Source organism: Panthera pardus, unplaced genomic scaffold, assembly GCF_024362965.1.
Source record: "Panthera pardus isolate Hobbes unplaced genomic scaffold, ASM2436296v1 HiC_scaffold_27, whole genome shotgun sequence".
Taxonomy (NCBI): domain Eukaryota; kingdom Metazoa; phylum Chordata; class Mammalia; order Carnivora; family Felidae; genus Panthera; species Panthera pardus.
In genome coordinates this window covers 73918657-73936127 of record NW_026526843.1, presented here as the reverse complement: position 1 = coordinate 73936127, position 17471 = coordinate 73918657, and the positions used below count along the sequence as shown (strand labels likewise).

General features: G+C 40.2%; 1 protein-coding gene across 2 annotated transcripts in view; it reads right to left on the bottom strand.

Moving 5' to 3' along the window:
• Window positions 1-14925, bottom strand: part of ZC4H2 (zinc finger C4H2-type containing) — a 29932-nt gene extending 15007 nt beyond the window's left edge. Inside the window, exon 1 of one of the 2 annotated variants that reach the window (XM_019438899.2) lies at window positions 14758-14925. In XM_019438899.2, the coding sequence (XP_019294444.1) occupies window positions 14758-14810 (53 nt within the window). In that variant the 5' untranslated portion in view covers window positions 14811-14925. The remainder of the gene's footprint in view (window positions 1-14757) is intronic. The other variant, XM_019438898.2, reaches the window with a different exon arrangement.
• Window positions 14926-17471: the final 2546 nt, after the last annotated feature.

The following is a 17471-nucleotide window of genomic DNA, read 5'->3' as shown; positions in this document are numbered from 1 at the left end:
AAGATAGGCTAAGTGGGTGATGGGCATTAAGGAGGGCACTTATTTTGATGAGTACTGGCTGATATGTTGGCTGTGAACCACTAAATCTACACCTGAAACCAATTTTACCATATATTTTAACTAACTAGGATTTTTTTTAAATTGAAATAAAAATAATAAAACATAAAAAAAATTGCACAGTGAAGAAAACAATCAAAAAACTAAAAGGCAACCTTCTGAATGGGAAAAGATACTTTCAAATGGCATATCTGATAAAGAGTTACTATCCAAAATCTATAACAAACTTATCAAACTAAACACACAAAACAAATAACCCAGTTAACAAATGGGCAGAAGACATGAAGAGACATTTTTCCCATGAAGACATTCAGATGTCCAATAGACATATGAAAAGATGCTGAACATCACTCATCATCAGGGAAACATGAATCAAAACTGCAATGAGATATCACTTCACATTGTCAGAATGGCTAAAACTAACAACACAGGAAACATGAATATAGGGGGGAAAGAGAGGAAATCTGTAAAACCTACTACTCTTAACTATAAAGAACAATCTGAGGGTTGCTGGAGATGAAGTGGACGGAGGATGTGTTAAATGTGTGATGGGTATTAAGGAGGGCAGTTGTGATGAGCAATGAGTGTTGTAAGTGATGAATCTCTAAATCCTACACCTGAGACTAATATTAGAGTATATGTGAAGTAATTGGAAGTTTAATAAAAACTTGAAACTACAAAAAAAATATATATATATATATAGAGAGAGAGAGAGAGAGAGACTCAACCATAGAGGCCAACCTGATGGTTACCAGAGGGGAGGCAGGTGGGGCGGGGGGTGGGTTCAATAAGTGATGGGGATAAAGAGTGCACTTGTGATGAGCACTGGTTGTATCAAGTGCTGAATATTGTATGAAGTGCTGAATATTGTACACCTAAAACTAATGTTATATACTTTATGTTTACTGACTGGAATTTGAATAAAAATTTAAAAACAAAACATATTTCCATGTAAAGACTTATACGATCCTGTTCAGAGAAACATTATTCCTAGAAACTGAAAGGTGGACACAACCAAAATGTTTATTAATATGTCAGTGAATAAACAAAATGTGGTGTATCCATACAATGAAAAACCATTTGTCAATAAAAAAGGAAACAGTAGCATATGATACAGTGTGTGTGAACCTCAGAAACAACATGCTAAGATTTATGCAATGTCCTGAAAATGCAAATCTATAAAGACAGGAAGTACATTCCTGGTTGCCTGGGGCTGTGGGTGGGAATGGAAGTCAACTGATATTCGGCATAAGGGTTCTTTATGGGGTGATGGAAATGTTCTAAAATTGTATTGTGATGATAGTTGTATAATTGCAAATTTACTAAAAGCTATTGAATTGTTCACTTATAATGGATGTTTTCTACAGTATATAAATTGCAACTCAATAGAGCTGTTGAACATATATCCTCCAATGGATTCTTAACACACCTAGAATTAAATCTAAACTTACAACACTGTCAGAACTGAAATTCTAAGGTCTTTCTATTCCTCTGTCCCTGTTTCTCTTGGAAAATAAATGAATCGTCAAAAGGCTTGTGTGTAGGAAAATAGATTTTTTTTAATATGAAATTTATTGTCAAATTGGTTTCTATACAACATCCAGTGCTCATCCCAACAGGTGTTCTCCTCAATACCCATCACCCACCCTCCCCTCCCTCCCACCCCCATCAACCTTCAGTTTGTTCTGTTTTTAAGAGTCTCTTAGATTTTTAATGAAGTTGGTCAACTGAAGTACCCAGGAAGACTAGGGAGGGGGTTAATGATGAAAACCAAAATGGAGACATTACCCTTGTGGTCAACTGCCTTTACTATGCTCTTCGGGCTTAGTATCTAGTGACCAACCTTCCATGCTCTGTCTAGTAACTGGGTAGTTTGAGCTTAAGATCAAATTTAAGTAAAATGTCCTCCCTTTCTCAAATCTAGAGTGAGCATCATGCTAGCTCCTTCTCTTTAAATTTTCTATCAATCAAGTGGACAAAGAAAGTTTATTAAGTAAATACCATTTACTCCAACATTGTGCTGGATCCTGTGGGTGACTGAGGAGAAGATCCCTTCCTTCAAATAAAGTAATTGTGATCCAATACAGAAAATAGAACAAAATGTAACTGTTACGGTTGAAGTGGAAGTGGGACCCCCAGAGTCCTTATTCTTTCTTCAAATCCAACTCTGCCTGACTGTATTAGAGTAACCCTTGATATACCTTTCTGGAACTCCCAGGGCTCCTCAGAACATTATTTCAAAGCTACCAATCAAATCCATCCTCTTCGTTTCAGACATGAAGAAACAAATGTCCAGACTGGGAATAGAACTAGCCCAAGACCACAGAGCTATGGTCCTCTGGGTCCTCTATGTGTACAGACTTACATATGAAGCAATTTAAAATCCAGATAATATACATACAAGAGCCTTCTAGAGACTGGCACAATTCTATAGTTCTCTCTGTAAATCCCACATCATCTATAACACTGCTTTCACCATAAGCAGGGCTCAGAAATTACATTTGGAGTGACAAAATGAATGCAAATATGTAGTAAGTTTAGGGTATTGAATGTAATTTCAGTAGCCTAAGAGAAAGAAAAACATTACCACAGGTGGGGAGGATTTGGTTAATTCAGTCAACATTTATTAAGAATTCATAAGTGCCAGGAACTGGGAAGAAGAAACTGGGTATTCACAAGGTTCTGTTTATTTTTTATATTTTAATTCATTTCTTTATTTTTGAGAGAAAGTGCATGCACACAAGAGTGGGGGAAGGTCAGAGGGAAAAGGAGAGAGAGAATCTTAAGCAGGATCCACACCCAGCATGGCATCTGACATGGGGCTCAATCTCATGACCGTAAGATTATGACCTGAGCCAAAATCATGAGTCAGACACTTAACTGACTGAACCACCCAGATGCCCCCAGAAAGGTTCTGTTTAATAATAGTTATTTGTGTGTGTGTGTGTGTGTGTCTAGTATGTTCCTGCAATTGTTAGCTGTTTTATATGTCATCTAATTTAATCATTATCACCAGCATATGAATAGGTGTGTTTAGCTTCATTTTTGAAAAATCTGAGGCTGAGAGAAGTAAAGTGGCTTGTCAAAGCTCACAAACCAGGAGACAGAGAATTCATTGTGCTGAGCCTAATCAACCTTTGCACCATACCAAGGAACTTTCCTCATATGATATATTTCAAGTGACAGAAAACAAGCCAATGGGGGTGAATTCTTGTCCTAGTGCAGTCACCGATTTTTAGGGTGAAATAGGGCATATCCTGGAACCTCCTGGAACCATGGAAATTCTACCTGAGAAGTAGAATTCAGTGTAGACTTGCACAGAGGTCTTGGATGACTCCATGAAGTAGAATCTGTGTCACGTTTGGCTCAACAAGTGAGGAAAGCATTCAAGTCATTAAAGATGTTATTTTATGTAGAAAAATTACTAATGAAATCCTCCCAAGAGGCTAAGTGCAGCTGGTATGGCCACAGAATTGCAAGAAAACCACCGGATACTTCCTTAGGGTTTCTCACAGTCACTGGGGCCACAGTGTTACTTAACTGTTAAACAAGGATACCTGACCTCCATAGGCCATAGCCTATCCAGACAGAATCCCAAGTCAAAATAAAAACATTCAGCTGGCTGACTTCTTTCCAATGGCTTTTTGCTGGCTAATGTGGAAGAAGAAGGGTAGAAAGAACGAGAGGTTCTAAGGCAATGGAACATCCATTCTGGGACCAGATGTGACAGGCTCATCCAACTTCGGAGGTTGCTTAGCCTCAACACTCACACAACAAGCAGGGTAGGACATCTGGGACCTGTAGGACTTGAGGATGGGCAGATCAAGTAAAGATATTGGCTAGTGAAGATGGATAAAAAAAAAGCTGCACAGATTTATTGATAAGGAAATGGTAAAAAATGGACAGATCCAGAATATATTATATACGTATAGCCCACCAGGTCTTACTAATGCAGTGATTTTTAACTTTTTATTTTTTTTATTTTTTTTTATTTTTGGGACAGAGAGAGACAGAGCATGAACAGGGGAGGGGCAGAGAGAGAGGGAGACACAGAATCGGAAACAGGCTCCAGGCTCTGAGCCATCAGCCCAGAGCCTGACGCGGGGCTCGAACTCACGGACCGCGAGATCGTGACCTGGCTGAAGTCGGACGCTTAACTGACTGCGCCACCCAGGGGCCCCAATGCAGTGATTTTTAAAGTGTGATCCCTGGACCAGCAGTAACAATATTGCCTGGGAACTTGTGAGAAATGCAAATGCTCAGGCTCCACCCCAGATCTACTTAATCAGACTCTGGAGACAGGACCCAGCAATCTGTTTGAAGGGTCCAGCAGGTAGAGCCTGATGCATAACCAGTGTGCTAATGTTTAATAGTCACTGAACTAATGCTTCAGATGTAGGGAGTCGGAGAGGGAGGAATAAAAAATTATTCCAGATTTTGGGTTGGGGTGACATTTACTGATGGGGCAGACTAGGAAAGGGGAATATTTGGGATGGGGGTGGAATTGAAAGTTCTGTTGGGGCCTGTTTGAGATGCCAGTGGCACATTCAGTGGGGTTGGTTAAGTGGGAAGTTGGATATGTGAGTCTGGAACTCAGGAGACAGATCAGAGCTATTCATCTTGATTCTAAGATCCTTGAGAGAAGGTCTAATTTATCTTAATGGTTCCCACAGAATATCCCAGCCTGGTGTATAGCACAGATCAGGCGGTTGGTAAATGTCACTTAATGAAGAAAAAAGAGCCAGCTTTTCTGGCTTACTCTAGTCTAGCTAGAACACTCCGTAAATACTGAGTGTTCTTCCATTTTATATTTATTTGCTAATCTGGGAAAACAGCTACTGTCAGAAAAGCAGGTATCTTAGAACAGTTCAGTTTGAAGACTTCATTACAGCTATCAAATGTCAACTCCTCTCCATTCTCTCTCCTGTGATGGGCATTGTTTGGCTTGACTTGCCCATTCCTAAATCACAGAGGTACCAGATCTCCTGTGATGAACTGTTGAGTGAGCACTGGGGATGTGTCAGTTCTCAAGCCAGGTGACAGAAGAACCTGCTGAAGCTGCCACAGCAATGACTGAATGAAGTAAGGAAAGGAGATGTCAATTCAAAACTTTATCAAAAGGCAGAATAACTTGAGTGGAATAATAAATTTCTGTAAGTTTCCTTGTGGGAGCCCAAAAAGTTAGTGATCCATTTGGACTGGGGAATGTGGAAGGTTTTGAATAAGAGGCAGGGTTTGTTCTGGGTCTTCCCTGAAAAAAAAAAGAGTAGGACTTACAGGCTTAGAATGAGGGAAGGGAATTCAAGAATGAGGGACTGACACTGGCAAAGGCCTACAGGAACGAAAATTTGTGAGAGAGCAAGGAACATTCATGTAGATAAAGGATAGGTTGAATGAAAAGGAGTAGTAGCAGATAAGATTGGAAAGGTGGGCCTGGGCCAGCCTTGGGGGGGGGCATGAATATAACAATTGTAGGCAAATAGCAGTCCAGTAGACATACAGTAAGAAATGACCTACAGCAAGAAATGATTTTCATATTGTGACTCAATACACACATAGATAAAAACTTGAAAACAAAAGTTTGTGAGAAGAACACCTACCATTTCTTATGTAATGTATGTTTATATTTTCTATCTTATTTTATTATTTTTTAATTTTTTTAATGTTTATTTATTTTTGAGAGAGAGAGAGAGAGAGACAGAGACAGAATGTGAGCTGGGGAAGGGACAGAGAGAGGGAGACACAGAATCCAAAGCAGGCTCCAGGCTCTGAGCTGCCAGCACAGAGCCTGATGCGGGGCTCGAACTCACAAGCACGAGATCATGACCTGAGATGAAGACAGACGCTTAACCTACTGAGCCACCCAGGCCCCCCTTTATTTTACTTTTTAAAAAGGTTTTATAAATGTTACTGGAAACTGACTAATTTATTTCATGAAACATATGGCTCATGACCTGTGTTTTGAAAAAAAAAACTGCTATAGGCAATGGGAAGTCAGTAAATGTGTTTGAAGGATAACATAGTAACACCAGCACTTTAGGAAGGCAGTTCTTATAGCAATGTGGATGGCACTGAAGACAGGGAAGGAGAATGAAGACAGGAAAGTAATTCTGTAGGTACAAATGGATAAAACATTACAAAAACGCAGGACAGTCATGATGAAGGCATAATGGGGCAGTAAGTGTGGAAATGGAGAATGGGGCAGGAATTTGAGCCATATGGCAAATGTAGAAACAATAGGACTTACTAAGACATCAGAGGTGAGTTATAAAAAAAAATGTAAGCAACACTGACATTTAGGTTTCAATCTGAGGTAACTATTCAGAGAATAATGGCACTAAATCATTAGGGTAAGTACCTGGACTGGGGTAGGGGGAAACAAAGTCATAAGATTTGGCCAATGTAAGCATCATATGTGGAACAACCAGGTGGACAAGTCCAGGAGGCTGTGGGATGTATTGGGCTGAAGCTTGGAAGGATGCTAGGGGGTAGAGACTGGGGATTTGAAAGTAATATTTGAAGCCATAGGAGTATAGCTGGATGAAAGAAAGAAAAAAAAGAGGACCTAGAGCAGAAACTTATACTTAAGAGAATCTCCTTCACACCACAAAACAGGCATGATTCTGACATATTATGGGTTCTGATTCAGACCACTGCAATACAATGAATATTACAATAATAAAAGCCAAATATTTTTGTTTCCTAGTACATAAAAAGCTATGTTTACACTGTACTGTAGTCTATTAAGTATGCAATAACATTATGTCTAAAAAAGATATACATACGTTAAAAATATTTTATTGCTAAAAACAGCTAAACATCATGTGACATTTCAATGAATGATAATCTTTTTGCTAGTGGAGGGTCTTGCCTTGATGTTGATGTCTGCTGACTGATCAGGGTGATGGTTGGTGAAATGTGGGGTTGCTGTGGCAATTTCTTAAAACAAGACAATGAAGTTTGCTATATTAATTGACTCTTTACATGAACGATATCTCTGTAGCATGTGATGCTGTTTGGTGACATTTTATCCCAGAAGTTCTTTTAAAATTGCAGTTAATCCTCTCAAACACTGCTGCTTTATCAACTGATATTTATGTAATATCCTAAATCTTTTGTTGTCATTTCAACAATCTTCATGGCATCTTCACCAGGAGTATATTCCATCCCAAGAAACCACTTTCTTTGCTCATCCATAGGAAGCAACTCCTCATCTGTTAAAGTTTTATCATGAGATTGCAGCAATCCAGTCACATCTTCAGGTTCCACTTCTAATTCCAGTTTTCTTGCTATTTGCACCATATCTGCAGTTAGTTCCTCCAATGAAGTTTTAAATCCTTTAAAGTCATCCATAAGGGTGCAATTATTTCTTCTAAACTCCTGTCACTTTTGATATTTTGATCACTTCCCATGAACCATGAGTGTTCTTAATGACATCTAGAGTGGTTAACCTTTTCCAGGTTTTCAATTTGCTTTACCCAGATCCATCAGAGGAATCACTATCTATGACAGCTATAGCCTTACAAAATGTATTTATTAAAAAAATTTTTTTTGACATTTATGTATTATTTTTGAGAGACAGAAACAGAGCACGAATGGGGGAGGGGCAGAGAGAGAGAGGGAGACACAGAATCTGAAGCAGGCTCCAGGCTCTATCAGCACAGAGCCCAACGTGGGGCTTGAACTCACAAACTGTGAGATCATGACCTGAGCTGAAATTGGGTGCTTAACTGACTGAGCCACTCAGGTGCCCCACAAAATGTGTTTCTTAAGGGTGAAATTACTCCTTGATCCATGGGCTACAGATGGATGCTGTGTTAGCAAATACAGAAACAACATTAATCTAGTTGTTCATTTCTATCAGATCTCTTGGGTGACCAGGTGCATTGTCAGTGAGCAGTAATATTTTGAAAGGACTTTTTTTTTCTCAACAGTAGCCTCAATGGTAGGCTTAAAATATTCAGTAAACCATACTGTAAACAGATGTGCTTTCATCCAGGCTTTGTTGTTCTGTTTATAGAGCATAGGCAGAGTGGCTTTAGGATAATTCTTAAGGGCACTAGGATTTTCAGAATGGTAAATGAGCCCTGGCTTCAACCTACATTAGCCCATAACAAGGGAGTCAGCCTGTCTTCTGAAGCTTTGAAACTAGGAATAGACTTCTCCTCTTTAGCTATGAAAGTTCTAGATGGCATCTACTTCCAATATAAGGCTGTTACATCAACACTGCAAATCTATTGTTTAGCGTAGCCACCCTCACTAATGATCTTAGCAACATTTCTGGATAACCTGGTGAAGCTTTTACATCAGCACTTATTGCTTCACCTTGTACTTCTGTGTCATGGAGAATGCTTCTTTCCTTAAACCTCATGAACCAACCTCTGCTAGTTTCAAACTTTTCTTCTGCAGCTTACTCACTTCTCTCAGTCTTCAAATAATTAAAAGTTTTTGGGCCTTGCTTTGGATTAGGCTTTGGCTTAAGGGAATGTTGTGGCTTGTTTTATCTTCTATCCAGACCACTAAAACTTTCCCAATATCAGCAACAAGGCTGTTTTCCTTTCTTATTGCTCACGTGTTTATTGGAACAACACTTTCAACTTCCATCAGGAAATTTTCCTTTGCATTCACAACTTAGCTAACTGGCACAACAAGCCTAGCTTTTGGCCTGTCTCATCTTTTGACTTACCTTCCTCAGTAAGCTTAAGAATTTCTAGCTTTTGATTTAAAGTGAGAAATGTGTTTCTTTCAATTGAACACTTAGAGATCATTGTAGGTTTATTAATTGGTCTAATGTCAATATTGATGTATCTCATTGTATAGGGAGGCACAAGGATATGGGGAGAGATGGCAAAACATCTGGGCAGTGGAGAAGTCAGAATGGACACCATTTACTCATTAAGTCCACCATTTTATATGGCTGCAGTTCATGGCACCCTGAAACATATACAATAATACATCACAGACCACTGACCACAGATCACCATAAGACATATAATAATAGTGAAATTTTTGAAATTTTACAAGAATTACCAAAATATGACATGGGAACATGAAGTGAGCAAATGATGTGGGAATAATGGCACCCAAAATCTTGCTTGATGCAGGGGTGATACAAACCTTCAATTTGTAAAAAATTCACTATCTGCAAAGCACAATAAAATGAGGTATACGTGTATATACTTCCAAAATGTGTTTTCCCTTTTTAAGTGGGGAAAGCTCAAAATGTGTTTTCCCTTTTTAAGTGGGGAAAGCTCATTGTGTATAGATATGTGTGCATGGGTGAGTATAATGTGTGTGCATGAATGGAATGGGCATGTCAAAGAGGTACTAGTGTGCTCTGGTTCATCTAGTGGTGGCTGCATTCACTTTCTCTGCCTCATAATTTCTTTTATTCCCTTTTCCATCTCCCTTTTTTGTTCTATTCTCCTCTTCCCCTTTGTACATAACTGTGTGCTCTTTCACCACCACTTGAAAGCTTAATGATTGGGTGAGCAAAATAGACCAGTGTGAGATTTGGGGTCTGTGATCTGGAGCACAGTGTTGCTGTGTGGTTGGGATTGTGAGGAAAGACAAGGCTGGACACATGGTCAGAGTCACGAGTGAGAAATGGTCTGTGGTGGAAGAATCTATTCCTGAGGCATTTCCTATTTCAAATTCTGCTGTTGGTATACATGAGCACTGAGTATGAATGTACTTCGTGCTGGGCCTCCACCTGGGGAGTCTGTCTAGTTTCCAGCTTGTCTTAATCAGGTTTTTTGTTGATGTTGCTTGCCATCATCACTGCTACTTCAGCTTAGAAACAACATTATTGTTAGTTTTTAATCAAAATAGGCTGCTCATACCTTCAAGGGATTTGAGAATAGTTGAAGAACTGCATAATGGTTAATCAGATTATCAGCATTTTTTGAAATGCATATGCCATGTGAATAGGATATATTCTCTCCCTTTGTTAGCTGTATGACCATAGATATGTTACCTAACCTCTCCGAGCCTCAGTATCCTTACTGTAAAATGGGGAAAATAATTCCTAGCAGATTTCCACTAGGAAGATTGAATATTAAATGACCCAAGAGCTTTGAAATTAGGTGATCAACATATATGCTACCTCCTTTCTCCAGTTCTTTCTTCCCTTTCCTTTGTTCCCTCCTTCTCTTCACCTCCCATACATGTTTACCTGTCTATGTGTGAACATCAAATATTTGTAGTACTCTCCCCACTTTAAATTCTTAAACCAAATGATGTAACCTTTGTATATTACTGTAAAGTTGTCAGAAGCAAGCTAATTTAAATGATTTGGGGGACAGACACACCTAGAATTATTATATCTTCTTGGTGGCTTGGCCCTTTCTTATTATGTAATATCCCACTCTGTTCCTGGGATTTGTCTTTGCTCTGAAATCTGCTTTATCTGACATTAACACAGCCATGCCTGGTTTCTTTAATTCAAGTTTGCATGGTATCTTTTCCCCTCCTTTTACTGTCAGCATATCTATATTATTATATTTGAAGTGCATTTTTTATAGATAGCATATGCTTGTATCATTTTTTAAATCCATTTTTAATTGGTGTGTTTAGACCACTTATATGCACATGATTATTGGTATGTTAAGCCGCAGCCTGCCATTTTATTTTGTGCTGTTTGTTCTCTCTGGTTTTAGTTTTTGTTTTTTCTTCTTTGTCCTGCTTTCCTATGGGTGACTTGCACATTTTTTTAATGTTTATTTTTGAGAGCGAGAGAGAGAGAGTGCGAGCAGGGTAGGGGCAGAGAGAGGGAGACAGAGAATCTGAAGCAGGCTCCAGGCTCTGAACTGTCACCACAGAGAACAACATGGGACTTAAACCCACAAACTGCAAGACCATGACCTGAGCTGAAGTCAACAACGCAGGGCTTGAACCCACGAACAGTGAGACCATGACCTGAGCTGAAGTCAGATGCTTAACCAACTGATTCACCCAGGAGCCCCTTGAACATTTTTTTTTTTTAATTCCACTTTGATTTATCTATAATGTTTTTGAGTGCATCTCTTTGTATAGCTTTTTTAGTGTTTCCTCTCATTATTACAGTATGTATGCATAATTTATCTCAGTCATCTGATGTCATCATTGTTATCAGCTCAAGTGAAATATACAAACATCATCCCACTTTTACATCCCTTTACACTCCCCTATTTATGACATGAATGTCTTAAACATTTCCTCTATGTACACGGAGAACTACATGAGACAGGGAGATAAATTTTGATCCAATCATCAAACATAATTCAGGCAACTCAAGAGAAAAAAACTTTTCTTGTATTTACCCATGTTTTAGCTCACTGTGTTCTTCCTTGCAAGAGTCCTTTTACTGTTTATTTTGTGTTCAAATAACCTACTTTAGTCATTAGTCATTCTTATAAGGTAGACTTCCTACTGATAAATTCCCTGTTTCAATTCATTTTAGAATGTCTTACTCAATTAATCGTTTTATTCATGTAGGATATTATCACTGGACATAAGATTTTGGGTTTCATCCAGGATTTCTTTCAGGGTTCATGATTCTCTTCCTTCAGCACTTGGAAAATGTTGTGCCAGTTCCCGCTAGGGTCTGGTCAATGTCTGATGAGAAATCTGTTGTCTTCTAATTTTTTCCCCCTGAATGTATAGGTAAGGTGTTGTTTGGTTGCTTTGGTCTTTGGTTGCTTCCTAGATCTTTTCTTTGCCTTTTGTTTTCAGAAGGTTGATTATAATGCATCTTGGTGTGAATTTCTTCACATTTATCCTGATGGTGTTTGCTTAGCTTGATGATTCTGGAGGTTCAAGTCCTTTGCTCAATTTGGGAAGTTTTAGCCAGTATTTCTTCAAGTACTTTCATAGTCCTCATTTCTCCTCAATTCCTGAGATTCTGTTGACATAGATGTTAGATCTTTTTTATAGTCCCACAGGTCTGAAGGCTGTGCTTAAGTCTTTCTTTTATCTTATTTTTTTGGAATCTAATTTTCCTTTGTTTGGATTTTGATTTCTATAGTTTGATGTTTAAATTGTCTGATTTGTTCCTCTGTCTTCCCCATCTTGCTGTGGAGCCCATCCACTCAGTGTGTGTGTGTGTGTGTGTGTGTGTGTGTGTGTGTATTTGTATACATGTATACAATTTAAAGTTGATTTTAAAAACGATCAAACCATATGCTGTGTATTAAAAATGTACTTCAAATATAATGATATAGGTAGGACGAGAATAAAAAGAAATGATAACATGGAAACTTGAATTAAAAGAATCCAGGAGTGACTATGTTAATATCAGATAAAGCAGATTTCAGAGCAAAGGAACAGAGTAGGATATTACACAATAAGAGAGGTGAGGCCACCAAGAAAATATAACAATTCTAGACGTGTATGCCCCCAATATGTATGTATGTGGTATGTGTGCATGTGAGTGTGTGTGTGTGTGTGTGTACACATACATAATAATTTTCAGTTCATAAATTTCTGTTTAGTTCTCCTTTATGTTTTATATATCCTTGCTGGGACTTTCTATCTATATGCTGAGATATTCAATTTCATCATTTAAGTGTGGTGCAATCGCTTAGTGTATCATTTTTATGATAGCTGCTTTAAAATCCCTGTTGGGATGAGCACTGGGTATTGTATGGAAGCCAATTTGACAACAAATTATATTTTAAAAAATCCTTGCAAGATAATTCTAACATCTGTGTCATCTCAATGTTGGCACGTGTTTACCTTCTCTTGTAATTTAAGTTGATAATCTTGGTATGGCAAGTGACTTACCTAAAAATTAAATTTGGACAATAGATCTCTTTTAAATCTTTTGGTTTTGCAGACCTGACATGTGTTTTGTTTTGTTTGTTTTGTAGGAAGTGATCAGTATAAGTCCAGGTTCTCCACTGGGCTCCTGGTTGACTGTCAGGTTTGCAAGGGACTCCTTGCTACTGCTGGTTGCTGGTGGGACTTCAGCCCTTTCTGTAGGCCTCTGATGTACCCATCCCAGCTAGTGGTAGGAATGCCTGGTTTATACTGGTAAGGGTAGAGGTTCCCCATGTATTCTCCACTGGTAGGAGTTACTTCTCTTGCTCTCAATTGTACCTTCTTTTGGGGTTGGGCAGAGGTTTCTTTAAAGTCCAGTAAGAGTAAAAGTCTAGGTCTCCGACTTTCAGGCTTAAGCTTCTTATTAGCTGTTATTAGCTTATTAGCTTATTGTTATTATGATAGCTGGCCTTCTGACACACCAAAGTATCTCACTCCCTATCTTCTTATAATTTTGCAGAAAAATATTGCAACATAACCCCCGTCTCCAGCCTTTCCCATGGACCCTCCATGGGATACAGTGGGAAAACCAGAGCCTCTGCACACAAATTGACTTGGTTCCTGTCAAAATCTGGCATTTTCAAGCTGTTTGGCTCTGGGAAAGCTACTTAAATGTTCCGAGCTTCCATTTTCCCAGTTGTAAAAGAGATGTAGGAAGCTCTCCGGACTGTTGCTGAAATAAGCAATAGTGGGTCAGTGAGCTTGGCACACCAGGTGCTCAATAAATAATAGTTCCCTTCCCTTTAAACCCCTGTGGAAGAGATGCAGACTGTCCAAAGGACAAAAAAAGCTCAAGTGTTTCCCTACACTGCCTATATGCGTGAGTCTCACCTAAGGCATTCACTCCAAGGGTTAAATCTTTTGGTCCAACGTCTTATTTCTTAAAGGGACATACTTGCTATCCACTCTCCCCCACTGCTGCTTTTCCCCAGGTTCTGTGAAAACACTCAAGGGAGACTGCCCAACCCAGGCCAAGCTGGAGTGGGCGAAGGGGTGTGGTTCTGGCAAAGCATAGTAGGTGCAGGAAAGCCCAAGAAGTCCACTTGCCAGATGATACTGTGTTCTGAGCAAGGACAACATCATTGCCTTGCTAATGCTGCTCCTGGAGGGAAAGGGTCAGGACACAGGCAACTCCAACTTTGCTTGCCTACCTTACACCTCTGGAGTCTTAGAACTGCAGTTGAGTTCCCACTTTCTGGCACAGCCACCACTTCCCCAGTCTCCATTGATCCCATCCTCCTTATGGAGCACCGGGTAGGAGAGGAAGAAGATGGTGAGTGTGTGAATGCAAAAATGACACACTCTGGAGTGCTTGAGTGCTTGCCATCCTCCCAGTCCCAGCCTGCTGGATACTGCTGCACCCCCACCTCTCAGTCCCTGGCAGCCACCACCAGCCCCAATGCACTGGACTTTGCTCTCAAAAGGCTAGCGTGAGTTTCAGGTCCTGAAGTTGATCAGGAGACTTAAAACAAAACAAAACAAAACAAACAAACAAACAAACAACATCTTGACTCTTAAAAAGCAAGGAGCCAAATACACCCTGGAGCCAACAAACACTAAAAAAATAATGGATTTTAGAATGCTGTCCCCCAACTCCCATCCCAAGATGAAAAAGGCTGTCTTGGAACCAACAACCCCCCCAACCCCCCTGTGTCTCCATCTGGCTTTTCTATGACACTGGCAAGAGAGACGTCTCTGTTGGTCATTCTCTCTGCTAGTCTCAGTTCCGACACTTTCCAGCCTCCCTTCCATCCTTGAATTCCGTGCATGGGTTCCTTTCCAGCCCCTCTCCACAAGTAGCTTAACAATAGATACTTTCCATAGGTAACTCAGCTCCCTCCCGCAGCGAGGGATTTTGGGGGCATCGAGGGGGTCTGGGAGGCGCTGCAACGTTCCACTTACCTGATCTCTTTAATGCTTTCCAATTTGCACATGATTTCTTGTTCATCTGCCATGCTTTTCACTCTCAATTTCTCGTCCTGAGAAATGTACAAACACACAAGTCCAGCGATACAATAGACACAACGTAACCACCTCCTCCGGGCAGGGGATCTGAGCCTGTGCGGTAGGGATTCTGAGCAGGCCTGGGAGCTGTAGTTCTTAGCTCCAAGAGAAGCCAGGCAGCGCAAGGACCAGCGAGACTACAACTCCCAGAAGGTCTAGCGAGACATGCCTATTTCGCTTCCTGCAGCCACATTTTAAATCAATTTGTCACAGATAATTATGTCAAAGGTTATGAGGTATTCTAGTGAACGGGGATGTTCCTCTAGCCCCTGCGGAAAAAATGGGAAAAAAATACCCCGGAAGGCAACTGGAGAGATAAAAGACGTACTCACTCACACCCCTCCAGGGGCCCTTAAGCCCACTCATCCCCAAAAGGTAACCAGGAGTCAGTCGCTAATTAGTGGGTGCTTTGGGGCTGGAGAGAAACCCTGCAGAATTCTCTTTTGGGATGTTGAGTGTTCGGGTGGCAGCTAGGGGAATTAGTGGTTTTGGCATTCAGATGGAGATGCGGGAGGGCGGGGTTGGAGAAGAGGCAGGGGAGGAAGGAGTAGCTGCTAAAGCTGGGGGAGTGACCTAGTTCCTTCCAGCCTTCAATCCATTCTGAGCTCAGATTGTGCCAGTCAATGAAGGAGGCAAAAATGAATAAAAATAGGTCCTTGGCTTTGAGGAGCAGGAGAGCCTGTAAGGTGACCCATTAATTACAGTGCAGTGTTCTATCATAATACAGGAATGGATAAGGTGTAACCTGACCAGAAAAGATGTAAATAGGTCTCAAAAGGTGACGGAGAATTTGCCAGACCATTGGGGAAGATAGACTTTCCAGGAGAAGGCACAACACATATATAAAGGAAAGGACAAGTGGACCACGGTGTCTGAAGTATAAGGTTCATATATGGGCTGTGGAGGTGGGAAAGAGAAGTGGGAAAAGTATGTAGAAAGCTGGGTTGGAGCCAGAATATGAAAGACCTTGAATGTCACACTAAAAAGTTTAGACTTAATCATATAGGCACACATTTATTCAATTTACATTTATTAAGTGCTTACTATGTGCCAAATAATACCAAATTATTTTATGTTTCAAAGCATGGGAGTGATAAGATTGGAGGGATGTCTTAGGGAGGTAACTCTAGAGGCCAAATGGAAAATGATTTGGAGGAGATGAGAGCTTGTAAGAAATAGTTACTTCCAAAGCACAGACTGGGCCAGAGAGCTGGACTTTACAAAAAGAAGACTTTGGCTCACTCTCAACTAAAGGTGAATCAGAGTCTCTCTGAATGAGCTTTCCCTTTCTTTTTCTGGGCCTCAGTTTCCTTATTTGAAAAATGAACCTATCTAGCCCCACTTCAAAGGCTTGTTATAAGTATTCAATGAGATCATCCCAATGGTACTGAATACGGGCTTGGTAATTTTTAGGTGCTAGAGAAAAGTTAGTAGAATATATATCTCAGGACATTGTGGATGTCCACATTGATTTTTTAGAGGTTCTATAGGGAAAAATGAAGCCCCTCTCTTCTTTGGATCCCAGAAATACCTTTCACAACCAGGAAATTCTCCATGGTGTCTAGCCCAATACTTTCTTGATGGTCTTTAAGATCCCTGTCATATAGTTCCACTAGTAAGCATTTGAAGACTATTGAGTTAACTTGTCACAAAGACTATGGGTCTGAGCTACCCTACCATAGAGTCCAGAGGCAAGAATTGGGCCAAGCTGTGTCCTGTAAGAGGAGGGCAAAGGGTACAAGTCTGTGTAAGTGCCTGGCACATATCAGCTACTAGTGCTGAGAGCTGCATGTACAGTCCCTCATTTCATCCTCACAACCACTATGAAGGTGGTAAGTAGGTTCATCTCCTTTTACCAGGAAAAGAACGGACTCATATAGGGAAAGTGGCTTGGCCCAGTGGCCCAAGGCCAGCAACTCTTAGCTTCTATGAGTTTACCTTGGCTTCTTGACCTCTTCAATAACAGGTATCTCACCTGCTCTTTACTGAGTTGTAAGAAACCAGGGTAGTTAGGATAGGAAGGAAAATGTTATAGATAAACAAAGGGAAATATAAATTATAGCCTTCTGCCCCTTTTCCTGAAGCAGTACTTAAAACAATATTCAAGCCAAACTGATAGTCTTCTTATAGTAAGTGTTCAATAACTCTCAATTGATTAGAAGTTTGTAATGGATGAGAGAATATTTAGGAGCTGTGCTAGCAGTGAGTTCTAATGCATTATTTTTTAACGTTTATTTATTTTTGAGACAGAGAGAGACAGAGCATGAACAGGGGAGGATCAGAGAGAGAGGGAGACACAGAATCTGAAACAGGCTCCAGGCTCTGAGCTGTCAGCACAGAGCCCGACGCGGGGCTCGAACTCACGGACCGTGAGATCATGACCTGAGCCGAAGTCGGACGCTCAACCGACTGAGCCACCCAGGCGCCCCTCTAATGCATTATTTTATTAGAAAAACTGATTGCTTTGAAGTGGTGGGAAAAAATCTTAGTCCTATCAGGACCAGCATTATCCTCATTGCTATGAAACAGGTAAGGAGGGCAAGGAATGTTGGGGTGAATACCATTAAAACACAAGGATTTAGTAAAGAAGAAGCCAGCCAGTTGCTTGTGAG